At 41.9% G+C, this 20,837-nt stretch overlaps 1 protein-coding gene across 10 annotated transcripts in view; it reads right to left on the minus strand.

Annotated features, from left to right (window-relative positions):
- Positions 1–495: 495 nt before the first annotated feature.
- The window catches only part of CASZ1 (castor zinc finger 1), a 237,335-nt gene continuing 216,993 nt past the window's right edge, over positions 496–20,837 (minus strand). For 5 of the 10 annotated variants that reach the window (XM_044282072.1, XM_044282074.1, XM_044282073.1 and 2 more), the window contains 18 exons: positions 19,865–19,924; positions 18,517–19,363; positions 17,974–18,036; positions 17,632–17,722; positions 17,358–17,522; positions 14,022–14,194; positions 13,018–13,835; positions 12,653–12,764; positions 12,432–12,495; positions 12,164–12,318; positions 11,952–12,074; positions 11,551–11,868; positions 10,618–10,816; positions 10,346–10,517; positions 7,840–7,988; positions 7,492–7,714; positions 6,884–7,168; positions 496–3,996 (listed from right to left, as the gene is read on the minus strand). In XM_044282072.1, coding sequence (XP_044138007.1) covers positions 2,876–3,996; positions 6,884–7,168; positions 7,492–7,714; positions 7,840–7,988; positions 10,346–10,517; positions 10,618–10,816; positions 11,551–11,868; positions 11,952–12,074; positions 12,164–12,318; positions 12,432–12,495; positions 12,653–12,764; positions 13,018–13,835; positions 14,022–14,194; positions 17,358–17,522; positions 17,632–17,722; positions 17,974–18,036; positions 18,517–19,363; positions 19,865–19,924 — 5,138 coding nt within the window. In that variant the 3' untranslated portion in view covers positions 496–2,875. The remainder of the gene's footprint in view (positions 3,997–6,883; positions 7,169–7,491; positions 7,715–7,839; positions 7,989–10,345; positions 10,518–10,617; positions 10,817–11,550; positions 11,869–11,951; positions 12,075–12,163; positions 12,319–12,431; positions 12,496–12,652; positions 12,765–13,017; positions 13,836–14,021; positions 14,195–17,357; positions 17,523–17,631; positions 17,723–17,973; positions 18,037–18,516; positions 19,364–19,864; positions 19,925–20,837) is intronic. The other 5 variants (XM_044282076.1, XM_044282070.1, XM_044282071.1 and 2 more) reach the window with 5 other exon arrangements.

Below are 20,837 nucleotides of genomic sequence, written 5' to 3' on the forward strand. Positions count from 1 at the left end.
TCCTCTGTACATTCTGTGGTAAAATCTGCATAAAATAATGTGGATTTTGCTGGGGATTCACCGCCGATTTGTCAGGACAAATTTCATTCAGCCATTGCCCCATAACTGTACGAAGACAACGGACACAAATTATCTATTTTTTTTCCAGTTTTTATTGAGTGAAAATGTCAAACCTTGCATCAGTCATGCAACAAAAAAAATCAAATAAATAAACATATATTAAATTTCTAACAGCTCTAACTTCAAGTGGAAAAATATTCAGTTCTTATCAATGCGGGAAAGTCCAATTCAAGTATTTGGAAGAACTCATTCTTACCTGGCTTATTAATAATAATGTTAAACGTATATATCTGTATGTAATACATATATACATAACATATATATCTATCACATACCTCATTATATACAAATGTACACATGCTTATACCTATATCAATATACACACAAAGTATCTAGATATAGATAGCCAACTGTTATTAGCCAGGGTGACGGTAGTTTTACTTCCACAGAAAATTAAAAGAAAAAAAAAAAGAAAGAAAAAAGACGCAATAATTTTGCAGATGAGTTGGAGATGGCTTACGTCCTACTGTGCAATATCAGGTTTAGGAAGACCTCTAACCTGATCGTTTCTTCAATTCATTTTTTTTAATTCATCTTATTTTAGTCCCCTTTTTGCTACATTAAGGATAATTATTTTTTATTTTGAGGGTATTATGTGTTTGGAGATTGTAGTGTCCTTAGTAGTGGTTTTTTGGACAGAACCTCTCCTTTTACCTTTGGCCCTGATCTTTTTGTAGGTCCAACTAATGCTTACATGCAAAAGAGGAAACAGGGACAAGAAAAAAAGTGTACCCGAAAAGAGAGGATCTCATAGACCACTGAGGCTGTACACAAGTAGAACTAGTTTGTTTTTAACCTTGACTTTTGAGATGCTGTTGTTTCAACAATACAGTGGTGTTCAGCTCAGCTGCAGAAAAATTGAGAGGCATTTATTTCCCATACTCATCTCATAGATAACTACAATAAAATAAAATAAATGGGGGAAAACACACGTAACTGATTGAGGGAGAAACCCACAAAATTAAATATATAACTACAAACTTATATTAACAATCTGAAGATTACAATCCTCCATATTATCCGAACAATGTTATTTTGTTTTCTATAAAATTCAAGTTAAAAGTCGGAATCACGCTTTTCAGTGCTAAAGTGAAGTCAACCTTAAAGACTTCAAGAAATCAGAAGCTAAAAACCAAAGAATAAGAGGCATTAGAGCAGGGTCTGGGGACTGATGTCTGCATCTGATGACACTCGGACACTCCAACAGCCCCCATATGCAAGCTTACTTTAAATTTTTTTTATCTTTTTTTTTTTCTTTTTGTTCTATATATAACCTTTACAGAAAAAATACTGTACAACTTTTTCATTTATTTATTTATTTTTTATCAGAATGAATATGTTGCTCCAACACCGCTTGTTGCAAACACTTGAGGCTTTCCCCATCTAATCTTCTTGCAGTCTGCTTTAAGGGTGAGTACAAAGGCTATATGAAGGATTCGGTAAGGTGGTTAGGGCCTCTATCACCTGTGTCTCTTAGAGAGAAAAGGCCTGTAGTGTTTTCTATAAATGTATAATTGCATCTCACTGACGGCTGATTCATAAACACACAATGTTGATCGGAGATCCTCCTCATCAATTCAACACTTCAGCACTGCATCCTTTGGCAGATAATCTTGTTGAATCAGGATAAAGGGCCTAAAAGAACTCATCTAAGTGACCAATACGAGAGCAGGGAAGCAGAATGATTCTTTAAGTGCAAAGAAATTTTTTTTCTCATTAAAAACAATCCATCTGCACTTGCCCTAATGAAAAGAGTTTCTTTTACTGAATAGTTTCCTACCTGAGAGAGAGGACATCCTGTGCTTGGTCTGGGGTGCAATCTCTTAACCCTCAATGTGACCTCTCGGATAAGTTTTCCATTAAGAGGTCACTGGACTTGCTGTTAGAAGGTGCTACAACTGAGCTAAACAGTGTTTTACAGTTGTGGCCCTTGCTGGCCCCTGAGCAGTGATATGGAGCTTTCTCCAGAATGTGCTACAGGAATCCTACCTCTTTTGACACATCTACCCCACAATAATATTTCCAATCTTTTCGCAAGCAGTAACAGCGTGTCCTATAGGGCAGAAGGCATCCTCCACTAATGTGAGGTTCCCCTGGCTGCTCTTGTAAGAAAAGTCCCATTTTCATTATACCAAAAACAATGGCAAAATAAATAAATAAACCAGAGCGATTGGTGCAGAGGAAAGTTTTCTATATAAATAGTTATAAAATAATAGCTTCCCAGGAGCAGCCCAGAGAGAAACTGGAAGAACAGGAGAGAGAGAGCCTCGTCACAGGGCGCCCGATAATGCTAGTCAATAAATACCCACCAACCCAGCCCATCTGACCTCCTCCCTTTCCATAAGCATATAGGAACTTCCCCTATGTTATAATGATAAAAGAGGAGTAAAAGTACTATACTTCCTTTTCTCCTCACCCCCCTCCTCCTACTCATGAATGGGCTAATACAAGGACTTCATATCACAAGGAGTCAAACTGATGTCCTTTGTCCTACTGCTCTCAAGCACCAGTATAAATGGATTGTAACGGAGGAGGCCAGAATAGCAGTAATGCCAAATGCCCCCTTGAGTCCTTTGTAACTGATGACTTGATTGAGTCCAATGTTGCAGAAGCTGTTTTGTTAAGGTTCCTATTCCTTCACTTGTTCTTTAAGTCTTTTTTTTTTTTGCTTTTTTTTGGGTTGGAGGGGGGTATGTGTGTAGAGTAAGGCCCTCAAAAAGGGGAATATTTATAAAACATTCAGTTCTAAGTGTAGTTAGGAGGATGTTTGGAGGTTCAGTGGAGTTTTGGAGGTATCACAGTGGTTTGTGGAATCCCCAGCACGTTCTTTGTTGTCTTTCTTTGATAAACATTCACCGTCAGGCAAGGAATCCTCAGAATCGGTATTCAAATCTTCCTCATCGTCATCCTCCTCTTCATCTTCATTCATTTCTTCACCCTCCTCTTCTTCATCCTCCTCTTCCTCATCCTGAGACATGTCATCATCAGCATCCCCACAGCTGGCCATCTGAGTGTTTTCCCTAAGGACACTTTCAGCCCCATCGTGTGGTTTCTTGCTAAGGTCCAGGGAGTCATTCAGGCCCACCCCTGCAGCATTTTGCAGGAACAGAAGGGAGCTGTGAGTGTCTGTGCTCAAATTCAGCGAGCTGTCCAAGTTCACTGGTGGATTTTGGAGGTCATAATCAGCACTACATTGAGTGGAGCCCTCTGGCCCAGGAGAAACTGATGGTAGGTCCCCCCTTTCCTGTTTCTCATGCTTACGCTTATGCGAGTCCATTTGAGACATTCCCACTACAGTGTGCTTGCAGCTGGGATAAGTGCAATGAAAGTGTGAGCACTTCAGCTTGTACTTGCATTCAGGCACCTCGCAGTCAACACTGGAACTAAACTGACAGAAGCCTGCAGCACTGATGACATCCTGCTTTCCATGGTGCTTACGGTGAGCGGTCACCTTCGTGCTGTCAGTGCAGCGGAAGCCACAACGCAAGCAGTGAAAATGTGTGCTGTTGCCAGAGAACTGACAGTCAGGGAAGTTGCAGCTAAGAGAGGATTTGAAACGTTTAAAGTCATCAAGAACAAGGTTGTCCACCCTGTCATGGTGCTGTGCATGCTTATACATGTGGGTTCGCCCACAGAATTTGTAGCCACAGTTTTCTCTGGTGCAGTGGTAGTGAGTCACCTTCAGGGAAAACTGGCATGCTGTATCCTTACAATCTTCATACAGGTCATAGCGTCTGAATCCTTCCAACATCATCCCTTCATCCAGCATTTTGCGTGAAGAAGCAGTCTTCCGCCTTTTGCCAAAAGGTGACATGTCCTCAATGATCCAAAATCGTTTTTTGGCTCCTGTAGCTGTTGGCATGGTAATGGTGTTTCCTGTGAAGAGAGAATATACACCATGTAAGACAGTCTATACGGGCACAAGTATAATATGTACATTTTGCTTTTAATGAGGATTATTATTTCAGGTGCAAAGTTGCACCTTATACTTATACTAATTATTGGTTGCATAAACTTTAGTAGACATAGTTGCAACCACTTCCTTTAGGCTTTCTTCACACATCTTTGTGGCATTTTATTTTTGTCTTGCAAGAAACACCATGAATTGCATGTGTTCTTACATATATATTTTTTTATTTTCAACAATCTTAACGTGTGATTTCCAAGTCCCATAGAGAAGACTATAGCAGAATGCCTGGAAAAACAATAAAAACTACATCTAATCCATATTAGGTTTTGAAAAGAACTTCATGGACCTGAAAAATTCATTAAAAGATGCAAATTCATCAAAAAGTGCAAACAAAAAATGCATTCTTTTTACTGCGTTTTAGTATTGACTTTCAGCAAAGATCCTTCTTATAGTGTTTTAAAAATGTATTTAAAATTTTAAAAATGTATTTCAAAAAATAAAATACTAGAAAAACGTGGGAAATAATGCAGCAATTTTCCTAAAAGCACTATGTGTGAAACCACTCTAACTTCAGACCACAATTATCCTTTTATTTAGTAGCCACAGGCTGTTAGAGGAGTAAATGTAACGCACTAAGCATGTACATGGCTAACTTCTGGCAGAAATGTCAAATTGTGCTTACACAAATTTACTATACTCTTATTAACAGAATATTTACTACATACACTCTTGCAGTATTCTGTCCCGAGGGTTAGTTATATCTTAAGTCAGTTTTCTTTTTGTGCATCATGTGTTTAGTTCTTATAATGTGAAAATCAATGGCTAGGAAATTCTTAGTTAAAACACCTGAAGCATCAAACCCGTAGCAAAATGGCTTGTGTATGTGAAGACTTGAAGCGTAGTATCTCATGGCTTCTAAAGGGAAGAAATTACTGTTTGTATAAAAATCTGAATATCCTGAAGGCATTGTGCAGTGTTGTCCAAGCTTTGATATGGATCGGGCTGGCTGGTAATGCACTTAAAGAGGCTCTGTCACCCAGATCACCCCTATTTAACCTGGTAGGGGTACCACGGTTGTTGGTAAAATTCTACTTTTATTCCTTTGCTGGCAGGCAATTTAGAGCACCGGGAGGGGCGGGCTTTTTCAGTATGAGCACCGCTATGCAACGCCTACTGACGTCTATACACACACCCCGCCCCTTGATTGACATCGCCAGAGTATGACTTTGACTTGGGCTAGCATAGCGGTGCTCATACTGAAAAAGCCCGCCTCCTGGTGCTCAAAACTGTCAGCAAAGAAATAAAGGTACTGTGGTGCCGACAGTGAGGAGGAAGGTATCATTTTAAACTGCAGGATCACGCCTACCAGGCTATGTGCCTGGTTTAATAGGGGTGATCTGGGTGACAGAGCCGCTGTAAAGGTGGGGGTGAGGGAAAAACTGAAGCAAGAACTGAATAAAAAAAAAAAATACCTTATAATAAATGCCCCCCCCCCCCCTTTATTTTTTGAAATGTAAAGGGATTGTCTGAGTTTTAGATATTGATCAGCTGCACAGTGGATGGAGCTGGAAGCAGAAGGCTCTGCCCACTGTGCACTGGCCTTGCCAGGTTACTGCAGCTCATCTCCCATTCACTGCACCATCTGATATTGATATATTCCAAGAAATGGTCATTAATATCAAGAACTCAGAAAACTTCTGTAAAGGGGTTATGCCACTAATATCACATCCCCTATCCTGTGGATAAGTGTTATTAGTGGCGCAACCCCAAAAATTGAATTCAGTCATATTAAGACTAAATCTAGATATTCTGTAGTGCTACAAGATTGAGTGAAACTATTAAGTGACAGCTGCAGGCCACAGGCGTTGTATGCAACTTAATGGTGGAGATTTATCAAAGACTGGTGTTTTATGCCGGTCTTTGAAATCTCCTGCGCTGCCGGAGGAGGCAACTAATTTATGACGAAGTGCAGGCGTCGACATTAATTAAGTGCATACTCTGGCTGTCCATGCGTCAGAATCAAATCTACAGCAGCTCAGAGTTGCTGTACATTTCTGTCTGTCCCTTGTGCCTGAAAACAGACAAATTTGGTGTACCTGCCCACTTCCCTCCCTCGCCAGAATGTGCAGAATGTCCACTTGCGACAAAAAAAGTTGCAGACACAATAGGGGTTATTTATTATCCAGAAAAAAGCCTATAGTAGGCATATTTCTGGAGCAGATTTCGACGCAAAGGTTATTTGCATCGCAATCTGCAACTTCTCCCCGCTCGCGCCAGGTCTAAAAAAGTGGGTGCTGTGTGGGCGGCGAAGGGGGCAGGCTGACAGGTCTGTCTCATTCATCATAGAAAATGTCTAAATGTAAGCCAGCAAGGAAGATGTCTTACATTTAGAACTAGTGCTGGATGCACCGAAGTTATGTAGAGGCTGGTGCCTATTCACAACTTCGGTGGATTCACCACCAAATATAATGGTTATTAAGACCGATATCTAAAACACCAATCTTAATAAATGACCTCCAATGTTTGAGCCTTTTTTAACACCAAAACAGGCACAGGGAGATCATTTTTCCCCATAGTGTGTTCCTTTGGAAAGCTAGCTGTAGCTCTATGGCTAAAATTGGAGTATATGTGTAGTCTCAGCCTAAAAAGCCTAAAGTATTTATTGTACATGTGATAATACAAAAAGGAGAACACATACAAATATAAAGCAATTATTATCATTCTAAACTGGTCAATGTTCAAATGTTGTATTTGTTCAAATTCTGTATTCTAGTGACACTGTGTAACTATCTGGAGGTCTGACACACCTGCACTTGTATTTCAATTTTCATTTTGGAAAAAGCTGAAAGGTACCTGCTGCATCGTGTACTAGTGGAACATCACTTTTGGCTGGAGCTGGCATGGCTATAACTGGTGTAAAAGTTGGAGCGCTGCTTGTTGGCACCACAATGCCCCTGCTGACCCCAAGGCTGGCAGTGATCAAGGAGTATGAGACACAGGATGGAGAGAGCAGGAACGGTAGGGAAGAAAGGGGAGGCCTAACCAAGGCGGGAGGAAAAGGAGGAGCATGAGGCATAGCCGCTGCTGGAGGTGCATTGTGGGTGAGAGCGTCGTCAGAAGCAGAAGGGACCAGGCAGCCTGGAGAGCGTGAAGAAGCAGGAAAACAAAACAGAGAAAGGAAAAAAAGAAACAGAACAAAATGAACCAAACAAGAAGCCGAAGAGAGAAAATGATGAGATGAAATGAAACACTAAACAGAAGAGGGACATCCAGACTAACAAAACTTGACTGTATGGATGAACCTTGAAATGGAGGGGGCTATATCTTTGACTAATACAAACCGACAGGAAAGAATGTTTAATTCATGTCATGGTAACTGTTCTATTACGTCCCCTGGTTACTTTTGATGGGCCATACAAGTTATCTAACCTAAGTAGATGACAAGATTAAACATTTCTTACCTGCATCAGCACTTTCATTGCCCACTGGAGTACTTGAGCAACTACGATCAAGGTTGGAGGACTCAGAGGACATCCCACCGGGGCTGCCCAAACCAGTATAGTCCATGCACTCATCAGTCTCTGTATCCATCATGGTTTGGGCTGTGGTATGGAACGATGAAGGATTTTCTGTAGAGGATGGACTGTGGGCTGTGCTGCCACCCATGGGATTATGGGATACAACCTGGAAAAAAAAAGCAGCACCTGATTAAAGTATGTGTGATTATGGGCGCTGCACAATTCCGGTCTACAACAATTCATCCACAAGTTTTATGAGTAGCTGTCTCATATGTCTTTCTCTTGATTCACCTGGCCAGGTACCCGGTCAAAATTCTTTCCCAGCATTCTTCTCATGTGCTTGCGGGCATGTGATGTCATCTGGTGTTTAAGGAGGAATGAAAACTGACAGCCGTCTCGAATGCAATGGAAGTGGCTATTCACCTGATTGTATTTGCATCCTGGTAGGAAAGAAGGGAGAAATGTTAAAAGCTTGACCTATCATATTACAGATTGATATGTCAAATGTGAAAATTCATTGGGGGTCGTCTATCAAGATGGTTTACATCAGTTTCTGGAGTAAAAAAAGTTGCATGACCCCTCTTGTAACTTTTTAAATGCCTGTGCACCTAAATTTAGGCATACGCAATGTTTTTAGGCCATCCTCACCACTGTCAGGGACTGACGTAGATTTCAGTTTAGGTGCATGGACGGCCGGAGGATGCGCCTAATTTATGGCAATGTGTGTGCTTGGGGCTATCAAAGACCCTCATAAAATGCCGGATTTGATACATGACCCATTTGTATTTATGACTTTTTTTTTCCAATCTGCTCTGCCTGCCCAGTGTTTCACAGATTCAGAATGATAAAATATGTTGTTCTTTCTTCCAATTTTCTGACCGTTGCTTCTCTAGCAACCAGAACAAACAGGTGGAGGGTTTGGCAGGTGAGGACTTGCAGTCACCATGACAGCACTGCCTGACTTTGTAAGCTGGCCCGGCACCTGTAGCTCCAAAAGGTGAGCAAATAAGAGAAAGAACCGTCTCCTGACATCTGTAAGAGGACACGGGACTGGCTCATGTATGTTGATACCGATCACCGTGGTTACTGCAAGCCACTATTAACCTGGGACATAAATACTTCATGAGTTAACAGGGTGAGGTCTTCTGTTTTGTTTGTTTGCAAAGGTTTTAGTTATGCAAGAAAACCAAGAAAAACGAGGGACTCAAGCTACATGCTGACTAACATTTCCAAGTTCTTTGTCATTTATTTTAAAACAATTAGTTTTTGTTGTTGAAGGACTGTTGTAATGGTTACGGAGTGCTATCTAACCGGCTTTAATGACGGACTGAAAAACAGTTCTATTAAATATCACACTGTACTCAAGACCATACACATTCTCTATGGGACTCTACTTTTGTCCAGCAGTCCTATAGAAAATGAATGTAGCAGCAGGGTGCATAGTGGACCTGCTACTCCATCAGCTTGGGGGAATGCAACGCCAATGCTTGGAATCAGTGGGGTCCCAGAGGTCATTAATTATCCTAACTTTTTGGCACAATGCATAAAAAATTGTACATTCGACACCTTATTGCCTGGAAAATTTATTTTTATGACATGAGCATTTACTCTGACAATAAAAATCTATTGAAAGTAAAAATTGTACATTCACTTTGGAGCTACATTTGCTGAACTGCTTTTATAGCAGTTTTATAACATATCTGCGTAAGCAGACATACTGTATCCGAAACACAGCTATATGAAAGAACTTAACCAGCAAGTGGAGGATTTTAAAGTTCTTCCAGCCACCCTTCACGTCTACAGATGCTGCAGTGTGTATTTGGATGGCCATTTAGTTAGCTCCAAGCCACCATAAGCTACTATTGAAGTGGTGGTAATGGAGTAATGAAACCATGACGTTTGTAAGTACAAGTGTATTTTCTAATGTTAAGCACCTAATTTAAAGGGGGTTATTATTTAACTATCTGAGCCACCATCGCCTCATTAGGCTACAGCGATTATGTGTTGTTGACATGACACCATTGCTGTAGTCATATACATAAAGCCTATGGGGAGTACTGCATCTATTAGGTGATCCTGATTTTATTATTTTATGGCTTTTCCAAAAGTTGCTTTTTTTGCTGTGATAGGCAACCATCTTAAAAAGGTTGTCTGTGGGTTTTTTTACTGCAAACTGCCTGGGCCCTAAAACAATATTAAAAGCACTTCCACTAACCTTCCCAGCCTGCTGCGATCCAGCACTGCCGCTCCTTCCCCTGCCTATGCCACAGCCAGTGGCGTATTGTTGTAGTTGCAGCTGTGATGTTTCTTATACTGCAGCAGCCATACATTGTCCTTAGCGGTATACGGCCCAAGACCATTGAGGCCATTGATTGGCTGCAGCAGTCTATGGGATGTTATATCTGCAGCCACAACAATACAACACTATCTGCAGTCCAGGGAAGGGAAGGAGTGGCAGCGCTGGATCGGAGCAGGCGGGGAAGGTGAGTGGTAGTGCTTGTATTACTTTATCAGGGCCCGGGCAATTTGCATTAAATGTGATGTCCAGGCTACAGATATGGATGACCTATTCTCAGGATAAGTTATGAATATGAGATCTGTGGGGGGGGGGGGGGGGGGGCTGTTCGACTCTCGGTACCCACACCGATCAGCTGTTTGAAGGGGGCATGCTGCGGTACAGAGGAAACTGTATTACATAGGGTCATCAATATCTGTAACCTAGATAACCTCTTTAAGTCAACCTGGTGTTTATAGATATCATTAAAACAAGGCTGATTACCGCTTAGTTGATACCTACCCATCCTGCCACATTCTTCTCTCTTGGTGAAGTATTTGAAGCCATTTGCTGCTCTTCGTTCTGCCTTCTCATGTTTCTTCACATGCCATGGAAGCTTAGTGGTTATATTGGTGACAAAGTAACAGTTGGACCTTAAACAGTGGTAGTGTCCACGCATCCTGAACTCACAGTGCTAAAGATATTGAAAAGCAGGAGAGAAGAAATGATTGATTAGAAAGACTAAAGTCTAACCAACTTTTTTTTTAACTGGTTCGATTACATGTCATACATACCTGATTAGGGCACAGACACTGCAGGGAATAATATGCAAACTGGTCTCGGACATTCACTAGGCTGTTGTTGGGGTTGATGTGGTCCAGGCAGTGGGACTCTGCTTTCCCTGATGTCTTACAAACATACTTGCAGTTTCCATACAAACAATGAAAATGAAATTTGTTTGCGTATTTGCAGTCGGTGGCCAGACAGGGATCACTGCAAAACAGGTATCCAAAAGAGAAAGTACAAACGTTAATAATGGATTTCTGCTAGATTTAGTTAAATAGGTACTGTAGTATGCATTGTAGCCCAATGTTTTAGGGTTAGTTCATCTTCCATATGTAACATATACCTGTCACAGGAAGTTTCCAGCACAACATTTTAAGCAAAGATCTATGGAAAGTATTAAAGGGGTTGTCTCACTTCAGCAAAATACACCTACTGTACTTATGTATTGTGATTGTCCATATTGCCTTCTTTGCTGGCTTGATGAATTTTTCCATAGCATTATATCCAGGTTTTCTGCCTCCGTTGCAGCTCAGATACGTGGTGGCAGGGACAGGAGCTGCTGCGCATGTGTGCCTATGCGCACTCCTAGGGTCCCAGCCACCAGACTGGCCAGCGCTTTTTCCTATAGTGTGCAAACACGGCCACCACTGCTGGATTGCAAGGTGGCCATAACCCCTGGCTGCCAGCAGTGTATAATGTGATGGAAAAATTATTCTAGCCAGTAAAGGAGGCAATATGGACAATCGCAATACATTGGTAAGTGCCTTGGATAAATGCCATTTGCTGAAGTGAGACAACTCCTTTAACAGAATTTGACAGATTTCCTTTGAGCGAAATCCCAAAGTGCCACCATAGAGCTCATAGACCTCCAACAATGTGATCATATAATATTTCATAAGATCAGTTTCCTTTAAAAAGCTGCTGTTTTCTTTTGAACTCACTTCTCCTGGAACTGTAGGAATCCTGGCTTGACTTGAGGTTTAGCATTTTCAAGCGAAGTTGTTGCCATGGGAGATGAGGCTAAACTGGGAACTGATGCTGGTATTTGGGGGATTTGTGGTATGGATGATGCCAACTGTTTCCATGCTAGTAGAGTTGGCGTGGATGGGACAGCAGCAGAGCATGGAGCAGAAACCTCATATCCAGGTGGCAGAGTTGTGGGTATAGGAGGTGATGCTGACGTCGGGGAGACTTTAGAGTCTCCTGTAAAAGAAATTTCGGAGCTGCCTTTTGTTCCTACATCAGTCCGAAAATGAAAGCTGCAATTAAGAGAAATAGATTAGAAAATGCAGTGGTACTGTGGTAGGTATCACAGATACACAACTGTAATTCAGCCACTTACTTTGCATGTTTTATAGCTCCATCCTGAGTGCTGAAAAGAGCTCCACATTCCTCCACAATACAGTGAAAATGCAGTTTATGCAGGAAATCACACTGGTGGTCACACACATCGCCTGGATCGAATCTGACAATGCATGGAGAAGTGTTAACATCAACCAGGCTGGTTTAATCATTTTTTACAGCTTACCCTTTGGTATGATTTTTGCATGTTACCTGCGCAGGTATGTCTTCCAAGGTTCTGCATTCTTTTCACGATCAAGAGCCTTCATTACTTTGCCCAGATAATGCGTTGACTCCCCACCTCCAGAGTCACTGCTCTCAGCATCTGCTTTCAGACTCAGTGAGCCCCCTGCACTGGAGTGCTGGCTCTGCCAAAAGCAAATATGTAGAACTGTGAGCCAAATCTGTAATTCTGTGCAAGACTCGACATGAAGCCACAGAATTGGAACTAGTCATGAAAACGGGTATTAAATGATATTACCTTATTTACAAGCAAGGGATGGAGCAGTGGATCATATACGGTGTCTTGACCGTTGGGCTCATTACTGTATAAGAGGAACACGAGTGTTTAAATAGAGGAAGTTACCTTTCAAAACACATTGTAAAATGCTATTAAAAAGAAAACGTAATTTCACTATTTGCAGCTTTTGTTAGCACATAACATTAACGGAAAATGGCGCTTTTCCAGGAAGCAATTCTCACCTGTTCAAACTCAGGTCTAGGCTGTGCTCCTGAGAACTGTTCTGTAGTGTTCCCTCTGCATCTGACATTTCTGCTTTGATGCTAAGGCGACCTGAGGCTTGACCATTGCCTGCTACAAAACATAATTTAGAAAATGAATAAAGACTGTAACTACCGGTAATTATATATAATTATCTGAGGGTGGTTGTTCAGGTATGCAACATATTGTGAAGACATCCCAGGTATCATTGAAGAATACTTTAACAAAACAAAAAAATAAATACATTCCAAATTGTAACATTGCATTATGTAAGATTAGTCACATTAAGCAGTATACTATAGTATACTATATGAAATTCATAGGTAACCCTGAAAGGGAAGCTCACCTGCTTCAGGAGAGGGGGACTGCTTGAGTGCTGCTGCTGCCAACCGTGCCATCATTGGGGAGATCAGACCTTTACTAGCAGAAATCTTCTCCATTATGGATGTGGCAGCAGGGGAAGTGCTGTTTTGATCGCTGGCCCCAGAAGCTGACTGTGGAGAAGAATCTGGGGCAGCTACAGGCATTATATTACTTGCACTCAGAGGTAATGTGGTGCTTCCACGGCCACTCATGATAGGAAAATATGGCCCAGTACCAGCAGGAAGTGCTGAACTAGACAAGGCTAAAGCCAGGGGCATATTCGTGGGTAATGTCTGGGATAGTAGAGTGGAGATCTTTGTCGTCGGTGGAATGGTGCTGGTGGATTTATGGGTTTGTGGTGAAGGTGCTTCGGACACAGTTGGGACTAGGGATACGGAAGACTGCTGGCTTGTAGGGGAGGCACTCAGACTAGAATTCTTGCTACTCATTGCAGAGAAGTCAATGAGATCATCATTGCTGGACTCTTCCAGGTCATTGTCCTTTCCCCCCATGAGGGAAGATGAGAGCCCGAGCACGCCTGAGCTACGGATGTGTCGCCTCTCGTGTTTGCGTTTATGTGAGGTCATCTGGCTGGTGGAGGTGAATGTAAAGCCACATCCAGTGCGTATACAGTGAAAGTGGTTGGTAGCCTTGCTGTACACACATCCCTCGTATTTGCATTCCTCGTATTTGTAGAACTTCTTGAATCCATCTTTTGCATATGCATCATCTTTTATGTGGTAGCTCTTGTGCTTCTCTATGTCACACTTATTCTTGAAAGTAAAGCTGCATCCTGGGCGTCTGCAAACAAATGACAAGCATTGCATTCTCTGGTGTCATTAAAGTGGAAAAAGCTGTAACCATAGAAATACCACTAGTAGAGGTGATTGAGGAATAATGCAGCCATATCTATGCACATAGAAACACATCCAATACAGACTGGCCATGCTGCAACGCAGCTACCAGTCCAGGGAAGATGATGATTACCTGCAGTGAAAATGAGTGGTTTTCTGCCCATAGAACTGGCATTCCACTGTGCCACAATCTTCGGTGGCTCGGAAGCGCTGAAAGCCATCATTAATCAGCTGAGTGTTCTTCTTATGGAAGTTTTCATGTGTCATCACATCTGAGGTGCTTGTGTAGACTTTGTTACAGCCCACCTGGGAGATAGAAGGGGTCACCTTAATGCCAAGTGGTCACATTATGAATACATAAACAAGAGAAGACTGCTCAGACAATGACGCATAGACGTGATGCCAAGCAGTGCACTGCTTCCATGTGTATATATGTGTGTAAGATATTAGGTCCACAGCTATTGGAGAAGCACACGTTAGCTAGTACACGTATTTGCTTTTCAATACAAGATATCACTATATTAGGTAAAGTGAGAAGAAAAAGACAAGATATTATTAGCGAGGGTCTACAAAACCACAGCTAAAAGTGTATTCGAATCCTGTAAGTCCAAGCTCAAAGTCATCACGTCACTGATGGAATGTTCAACTTGTCTTCCCTCTGGCATTTGTCTCCAGGCAAAGCGGGCAACTTTGCCATATTGAGTAAAAAAAAAAGTGCGGAATCTGTAAATGCGGCAGCTGAGGGGGGAAAGCAAGAGCCAAGTGCCAGGGTCTGCACCATCTCACAAGTGAAAAAAAAAACTACCTCCCGTGCCGTTCCCTATTCACTCCTGTCCCGCTAGCAGGTTGATGAGAACAGACAATAACAAAACCCTCTGACAAATACCCAAAACTAAAAAAAAAAAAAATATATCTCCAGCTGTTTGCTGTACAAAAGCATACTCACTGTTGACACCTTGAAAAAAAGCAGAACCCCACCACGGGATCAGAAAAGAAAAAAAAAGAATTAAACAAAAAGCTGCAGAGGAATAATTTGCAATGTGGCACTAGGTTCTAAAGCTTGAAAAATGTGGGCTTTATATAAACAAGGACCTGAAATTTATCCACACCAATTATGGACATAACCAACGTGTGTCCTACACAAATCTTGTTGCTTCACTTCTTCACACCTTTAAATTGAGTTTGAAAAGCAACCAGCAGCACTGGGTAGACACCCCCAAAAGTAAGGCCTCATGCAAACGGATCCGGAAAAAAATATGGATGACGTCTGTGTGCATTCCGTATTTTGCGGAATGGAACAGCTGGCGCCTAATAGACAGTACTATCCTTGTCCGTAATGCGGACCATAATAGGACATTCAATTTTTTGGCGGAACCGATATACGGACAAACAGAAACGGAATGCACACGGAGTAACTTCCGTTGTTTTGCGGACCCATTGGAATGAATGGTTCCGTATACGGTTTGCAAAAAAAAACTAAAAATGGAACAGACACGGAATGAAAATACATTCGTGTACATGAGGTCTAACACAGAGGTGCAATCAAACTACCTGACATGCAATAAGCCATCATATTATTGCATTTATCAACCAAGCAGTAGATGCCCCTATCAATACAAAACAGCCTTAAAAGGTAGATGCCAGCAGGGGTGCGCCTGAAGCGGTGCCCCAACCCCCAATGCCAATTTCTTAACCTCTTCCCTCCAGCCCTACTGTTAAAGACATACTTGGAAAACATTACATACAGAGCAACAAAGCATACAGGGTAAATACAGCGCCATATAGCCTGCCCACTGTGCTTCCCAATACTATACTGCAGAAACAGATAATCCCCCTTCTGCTGCCCCCCTCTTACCCCCACCAATCGCCTCACATCATGCTGCTGCACCCCTGGATGCCAGCAGCACATTTCTGGGTGCTGGGGTTGTCCATACTGAACATGGTGTGATAACAATAAAACAGCCACTTCCATAATAATTTAGTCATTTTAGTGCACATCAAGGTGTATAAGTAATTAGGATTCAGTAAAAAAACAACAACCTATAAATCATGTGAGGAGCATAAGGGGTATATTGAGATGTCACCTTTGTGCAGAATATAATAGGGTGTTGTCTGTATATTTGGGCTAGATACGACCTGCACACAGCATCAAGGAGTAGGGCGTTACCTGCGCTGTATCATGGCTCTGGGTGGGGTGTATTTGTATACTGTATAATAAAACAGGGTGCTGGCTCTATATGTATTAAGCAAATCAACTCCATGCAGTTTTAGCAATCAGTTCAATCTTTTCATATCTAGTTTTACGTTGAAAAATGTCGCTGATATGCGTCACTAATCCGGCCGTCTGAGCAGTGGACGGAGACTATTGCAAACTAATCTTCAAAATGCAAAAAAAAGTAGCAGTTGCTCAAAAGTTAAAAATCTATGTTAAATGCTGAATGACGTTTCTTTAGAAGCAGGGGATGATCCTCCCTGGCTATACAGTATATATTTAGCAATTAGGTTTTCCAGCTTTCTTGCATACATTGGGACAGATTTGCTAGATTACGACAGTGTAAAACGTGAAGATCTAATGATGCACCAGATCACAGTGGCGGATGCTGATTGATAAACCTGGTGCAGCATTAGACTGATTTGTCTGACCTTAGACACGTATTTGTTAGCTTCATTTCAACCAGCATTTAAAGACAAAAACCTGTCAAAATATTGACATGTAGTCTAGCCCTGTGATGGCTAACCTCCGGCACTCCAGCTGTGGTAAAACTAGGACTCCCAAGATGTACACCTGCTTGGCTGTTCTCAGAACTCCATAGAAATGAACGGAGCATGCTGGGAGTCGTAGTTTCACCACAGCTGGAGTGCCGGAGGTTAGCCACCAGCTTGCTGGGCATGGCAAAAAAGGTGTCTAAAACATTTAATAAATGTAGTGCAAAGCATGTTCGGCTACTTTCACACCAGCGTTTTTACTGGATCCGGCAGGGTTCAGCAAAAACGCTTCCGTTACTGATAATACAACCATCTGCATCCGTTATGAACGGATCCGGTTGTATTTTTTTTTAACATTGCCAAGACGGATCCGTCATGAACTCCATTGAAAGTCAATGGGGGACGGATCAGTTTTCTATTGTGTCAGAGAAAACGGATCCGTCCCCATTGACTTGCATTGTGGGTCATGATGGATCCGTTTTGCTCCGCATCTCAGGACGGAAAGCAAATCGCAGCATGCTGCGGTTTGCTGTCCTGTATGAGAACGGAATGCATTTTGAAGCATTCCATTCTGTTCATTTATGTTTTGTCGACCATTGACAATGAATGGGGACAAAACTGAAGCGTTTTTTTTTTTCCGGTATTGGGAACCTATGAGGGATCTCAATACCGGAAAATACTAACGCTAGTGTGAAAGTAGCCTTCAACAGGTTTTTTTTTGGCCTAAAAGCATATTGGCCTTCTGTATTTGGCCAAGACTTACCTGCATGCAGTGGTAGTGTGTGCTTTTGCCATTTAAATGGCAGCCATGATAGTAAACACTGCAGTCATCTAAAGGACTGAAACGCATGAATCCATGTTGCAGAGAGTTGTCTCGTTTCTTGTGCATATTGTAATGACGAATAACATCTTGCTTACTGGTAAATCTCTGAACACAAGAATACAGGAAACTGTCACTCGTATGTATGGCTACTGCCCCCTACATGTATTTTACAACTTTTAACTAAAAGCCAGAGGCAATGGCAGGATGATATTACCTGGTAGTTACACTCGGGGTCAAGGCAGTGGTAGTGCTCCCGGTACTGATACGCGCAGTGAATATGCCCGCAGTGTTGGCTGCCTGAAAATCTACAAAGAAAACCACACTACCAGTGAAAAGACGTAAAGTATGTTACACTAGTGAAATCATCTTAATGAACAGCTAAATAATAGCAGCTTGGACTATATTTGTGATAATGTACGTCTCCTATGGATATGGCACACAGAGAAGAAATATTCTGGATATGGCATCTTGCTGATTGGATGTTGGTGAGAACTGGCACATGGTCCTACAGACAGACAGACAGAAACATTCTCATCGCCATACAAACCACTCCTACCTGGAAATGTATTTCTGGTAAATATTTACATCTTCTGGGGGCTTGTCTGGGGGCAGTCCATTCCTGGTGAGAAAGACAGGCCAGAGCTGGTTAGAGTCCACTTAGCTCCCTATCCAGCTCCGTCTCATGCCACGCTCCTGGATCTGGATGTTAGTAATCCACACCCAAATTACTTCAACCCTCCATAAACATAATTTAGATCCCCCTTTCCTGCGACAGGCACCCCCACGCATACATTTAGTCTGCCTGTAGTGTTCCTATTTACGCTATTCATTTTGTAAAAAATACTCATCACCAAGCTGCATAATAACTACCAGCATATATATATATATATTTTTTTATTAAACCCTCTTTTGCTCCTATTACATCTAAATGCTTAAATGTTTTAGGACATGCTTTCTCCATTTTCTACTGTGCAAGCACTATGTCCTGTGCTATGCCTCTCCTTTTCTACAAATGACGTCTTCTGAGTTCTGAACTATTGACAATGTCAGCAAAGTGGATATCTGTATGAGCGTGTGAGCCCATCCAGCAGGTACTTACTTGACAGTGGAGACTGTCCCTGTAGTGATGGAGTCTGTCTTTGAGAAAGTTGACTTTAGATATTCTGGAGTGTTGAAAGGCAATGCGACTGGTTGCTCAGACGCGGGCACAGGAGTGGTGGGAGTGCTTGTGAGAGGGGCAGGGGATATGCTGGGGACAACTGCTGCAGCTTTCAGTGGAGTGAGTTTTTGGATATTGCGCACATCGTACTTGGAAGGGCGCCCAACTTTTCCTGTTTTAAAAGCAATCGATCCGCCCATGTCTTGGTTCCCTTCACCTGGCTTGAATAGATGAAGATACTTGACATTCTCCAGGTCATATTTGGAGGGTTTTTTGTAGGTGTTTCCATTCTGTGGCCGCAAAGACTCTCCAGTTTTTAATTTCTGAATAAAAAAGTCATACTTGGAAGATCGAGACATAAGGCCTTGCATTTGAGAGCTGCCGGCCGTCGTCAGGGGCACAACAGTAGGTTTGGGCTCTTGCAAAATAATTGCCTCATGTCCTGGGCCTCTGCTAGTTAGGGGTTGCTGCGTTGGCTGCAAAGTTGATGTGTTGTCTTTGCTCTGTACAGGTTTGGAGTTGAGTTCCTCAGCTTTTATAACATGGGCAGGCCAAGATAGGTTCTCTCCAGCTTTTAGCTTTCTGATGTACTCCTCATATTTGGAGAACCTGGCTCTTTTGCTGAGAGGGTCTTCAGCAGAGTTTGGCTCTGAGGTAGCAGCATTGATCTTCTCAAAGCTAATCTTCTTTGCAAGCTCATCTCTCACATTTGGTTGAGTGTACCCAAACATCCCCAGAAATTCACTCATAGTGTTGGCTGCATAATCTCGCAAAGAGGATGCTTCTCCTGTATGCACAAAAAAGAAATGTTCAGATTCACGGAGAACACAGTCTGATCTATCCTTGCCTAGCACACACATCTGGCTCACTCACTAGGTTTTATGACTTTTAAATTAATTTCTTAAAAAAAAAAGAAAAGTAATTAATACTGGTAAAATAAAAAGGAGTTCATCAATGGCAAGAAAATCAATTCCCTGAATGTTCTCTGCGATGGCTTTTCAGTACATTAAACAAAGTTTTCATAAATGTCTCTGCTCTCCCATCTTGGCCTAATAGGAAAGGGAATCATTTCACTGGAAGGGAAGCCAAGTCTTATCTGTCAAAATGTATGGAAATGTGTAATATATATATGCTGGGTAATGTGCGGCTGAATATTGATTTTGTGCAAAATGTCATGCAAGTGTGGGTTTGTTTTTATACTTTTCTAAGCAGTAAATTATTGAAATCATCATCTTCTGCATTTTTTGTTTTGTGTACTTTTGTGATTTTAGCATCATTTTTTTTGTACCTGTAGTTTTTGGTGTGCTTTTTGTGGTAAAAACACCAGCTCCAGACATTAGCTGAAAGCCTATGGAAAATATGAAACACATGTTATTTAGGTGACCTTTCATAAAGCTGTAGCTTTTGTTTACAAAAAGCCTCCATAAATAGAAAAAACTCACGCGGTAAGGAAAAAAAAAAAAGCATTTTCTATGGCGTTTTTTTTAGTGGCAGATAAACGCCAAATCAAAAGTGTGTGTAAGGGGCCTTATAGAGTTTACGGGAAATATGAAGCTCAGGACACAAAAGCCACTAAAAAGGCATGAAATTCATGGGTTTTTTTTTAACAAGCCAGAAAAAAAGCCACAAGAAAAGTGTTTGTGAAGGAAGCCGAAGACCTTGTCCACATTCAATGGGGCTAAAGAGAGCTGCTCTGACATATTCAAACTGAAACAATGGAATCCGCTGTGGATTGAAAAAGACAAAATCCTTAGTGTGAACTAGTCCTTAAGCTATGAGGACAGTGTCATGGACTTGTGTATAAAATAAAAGTGTGAGTATTTAGTTCTCAGTCGCTTAGGATGCCCATACACCTTCAATAGCTGTCAGCCGACTGCTATTCTTAGGACTGCACTATACACATGCATGCTCGGTTTGATTGAGCATGCATGTTTTCAATGGCAATAGAGATGAAAACCGCTTCTAGACACCTTATCTCCTACCAGAACTAAAGGCTGTATTAGACAGCTCGCCAACTGAATGCTTCCTTCCCGACCGTCGCCTGCTCACTAGCGGAGGACACCACTGCTATTACATGCAGCAATCTTCTCTGCAGCATGGGAAGGGACCGATCGCCATGCCATCTCTCTTCCCTACACTAAGTCATTGTTTGCCGGCAGCAGATTGTGATTAGACACCACGACCTGCCGTCTGCAAACGATAATTTTTAAACATGTCAAAAGATTTAGATTGCCCGATGATCGAGCGCTTGCTAGTTCATC

The sequence above is a fragment of the Bufo gargarizans genome, chromosome 2 (genome assembly GCF_014858855.1).
Source record: "Bufo gargarizans isolate SCDJY-AF-19 chromosome 2, ASM1485885v1, whole genome shotgun sequence".
NCBI lineage: Eukaryota > Metazoa > Chordata > Amphibia > Anura > Bufonidae > Bufo > Bufo gargarizans.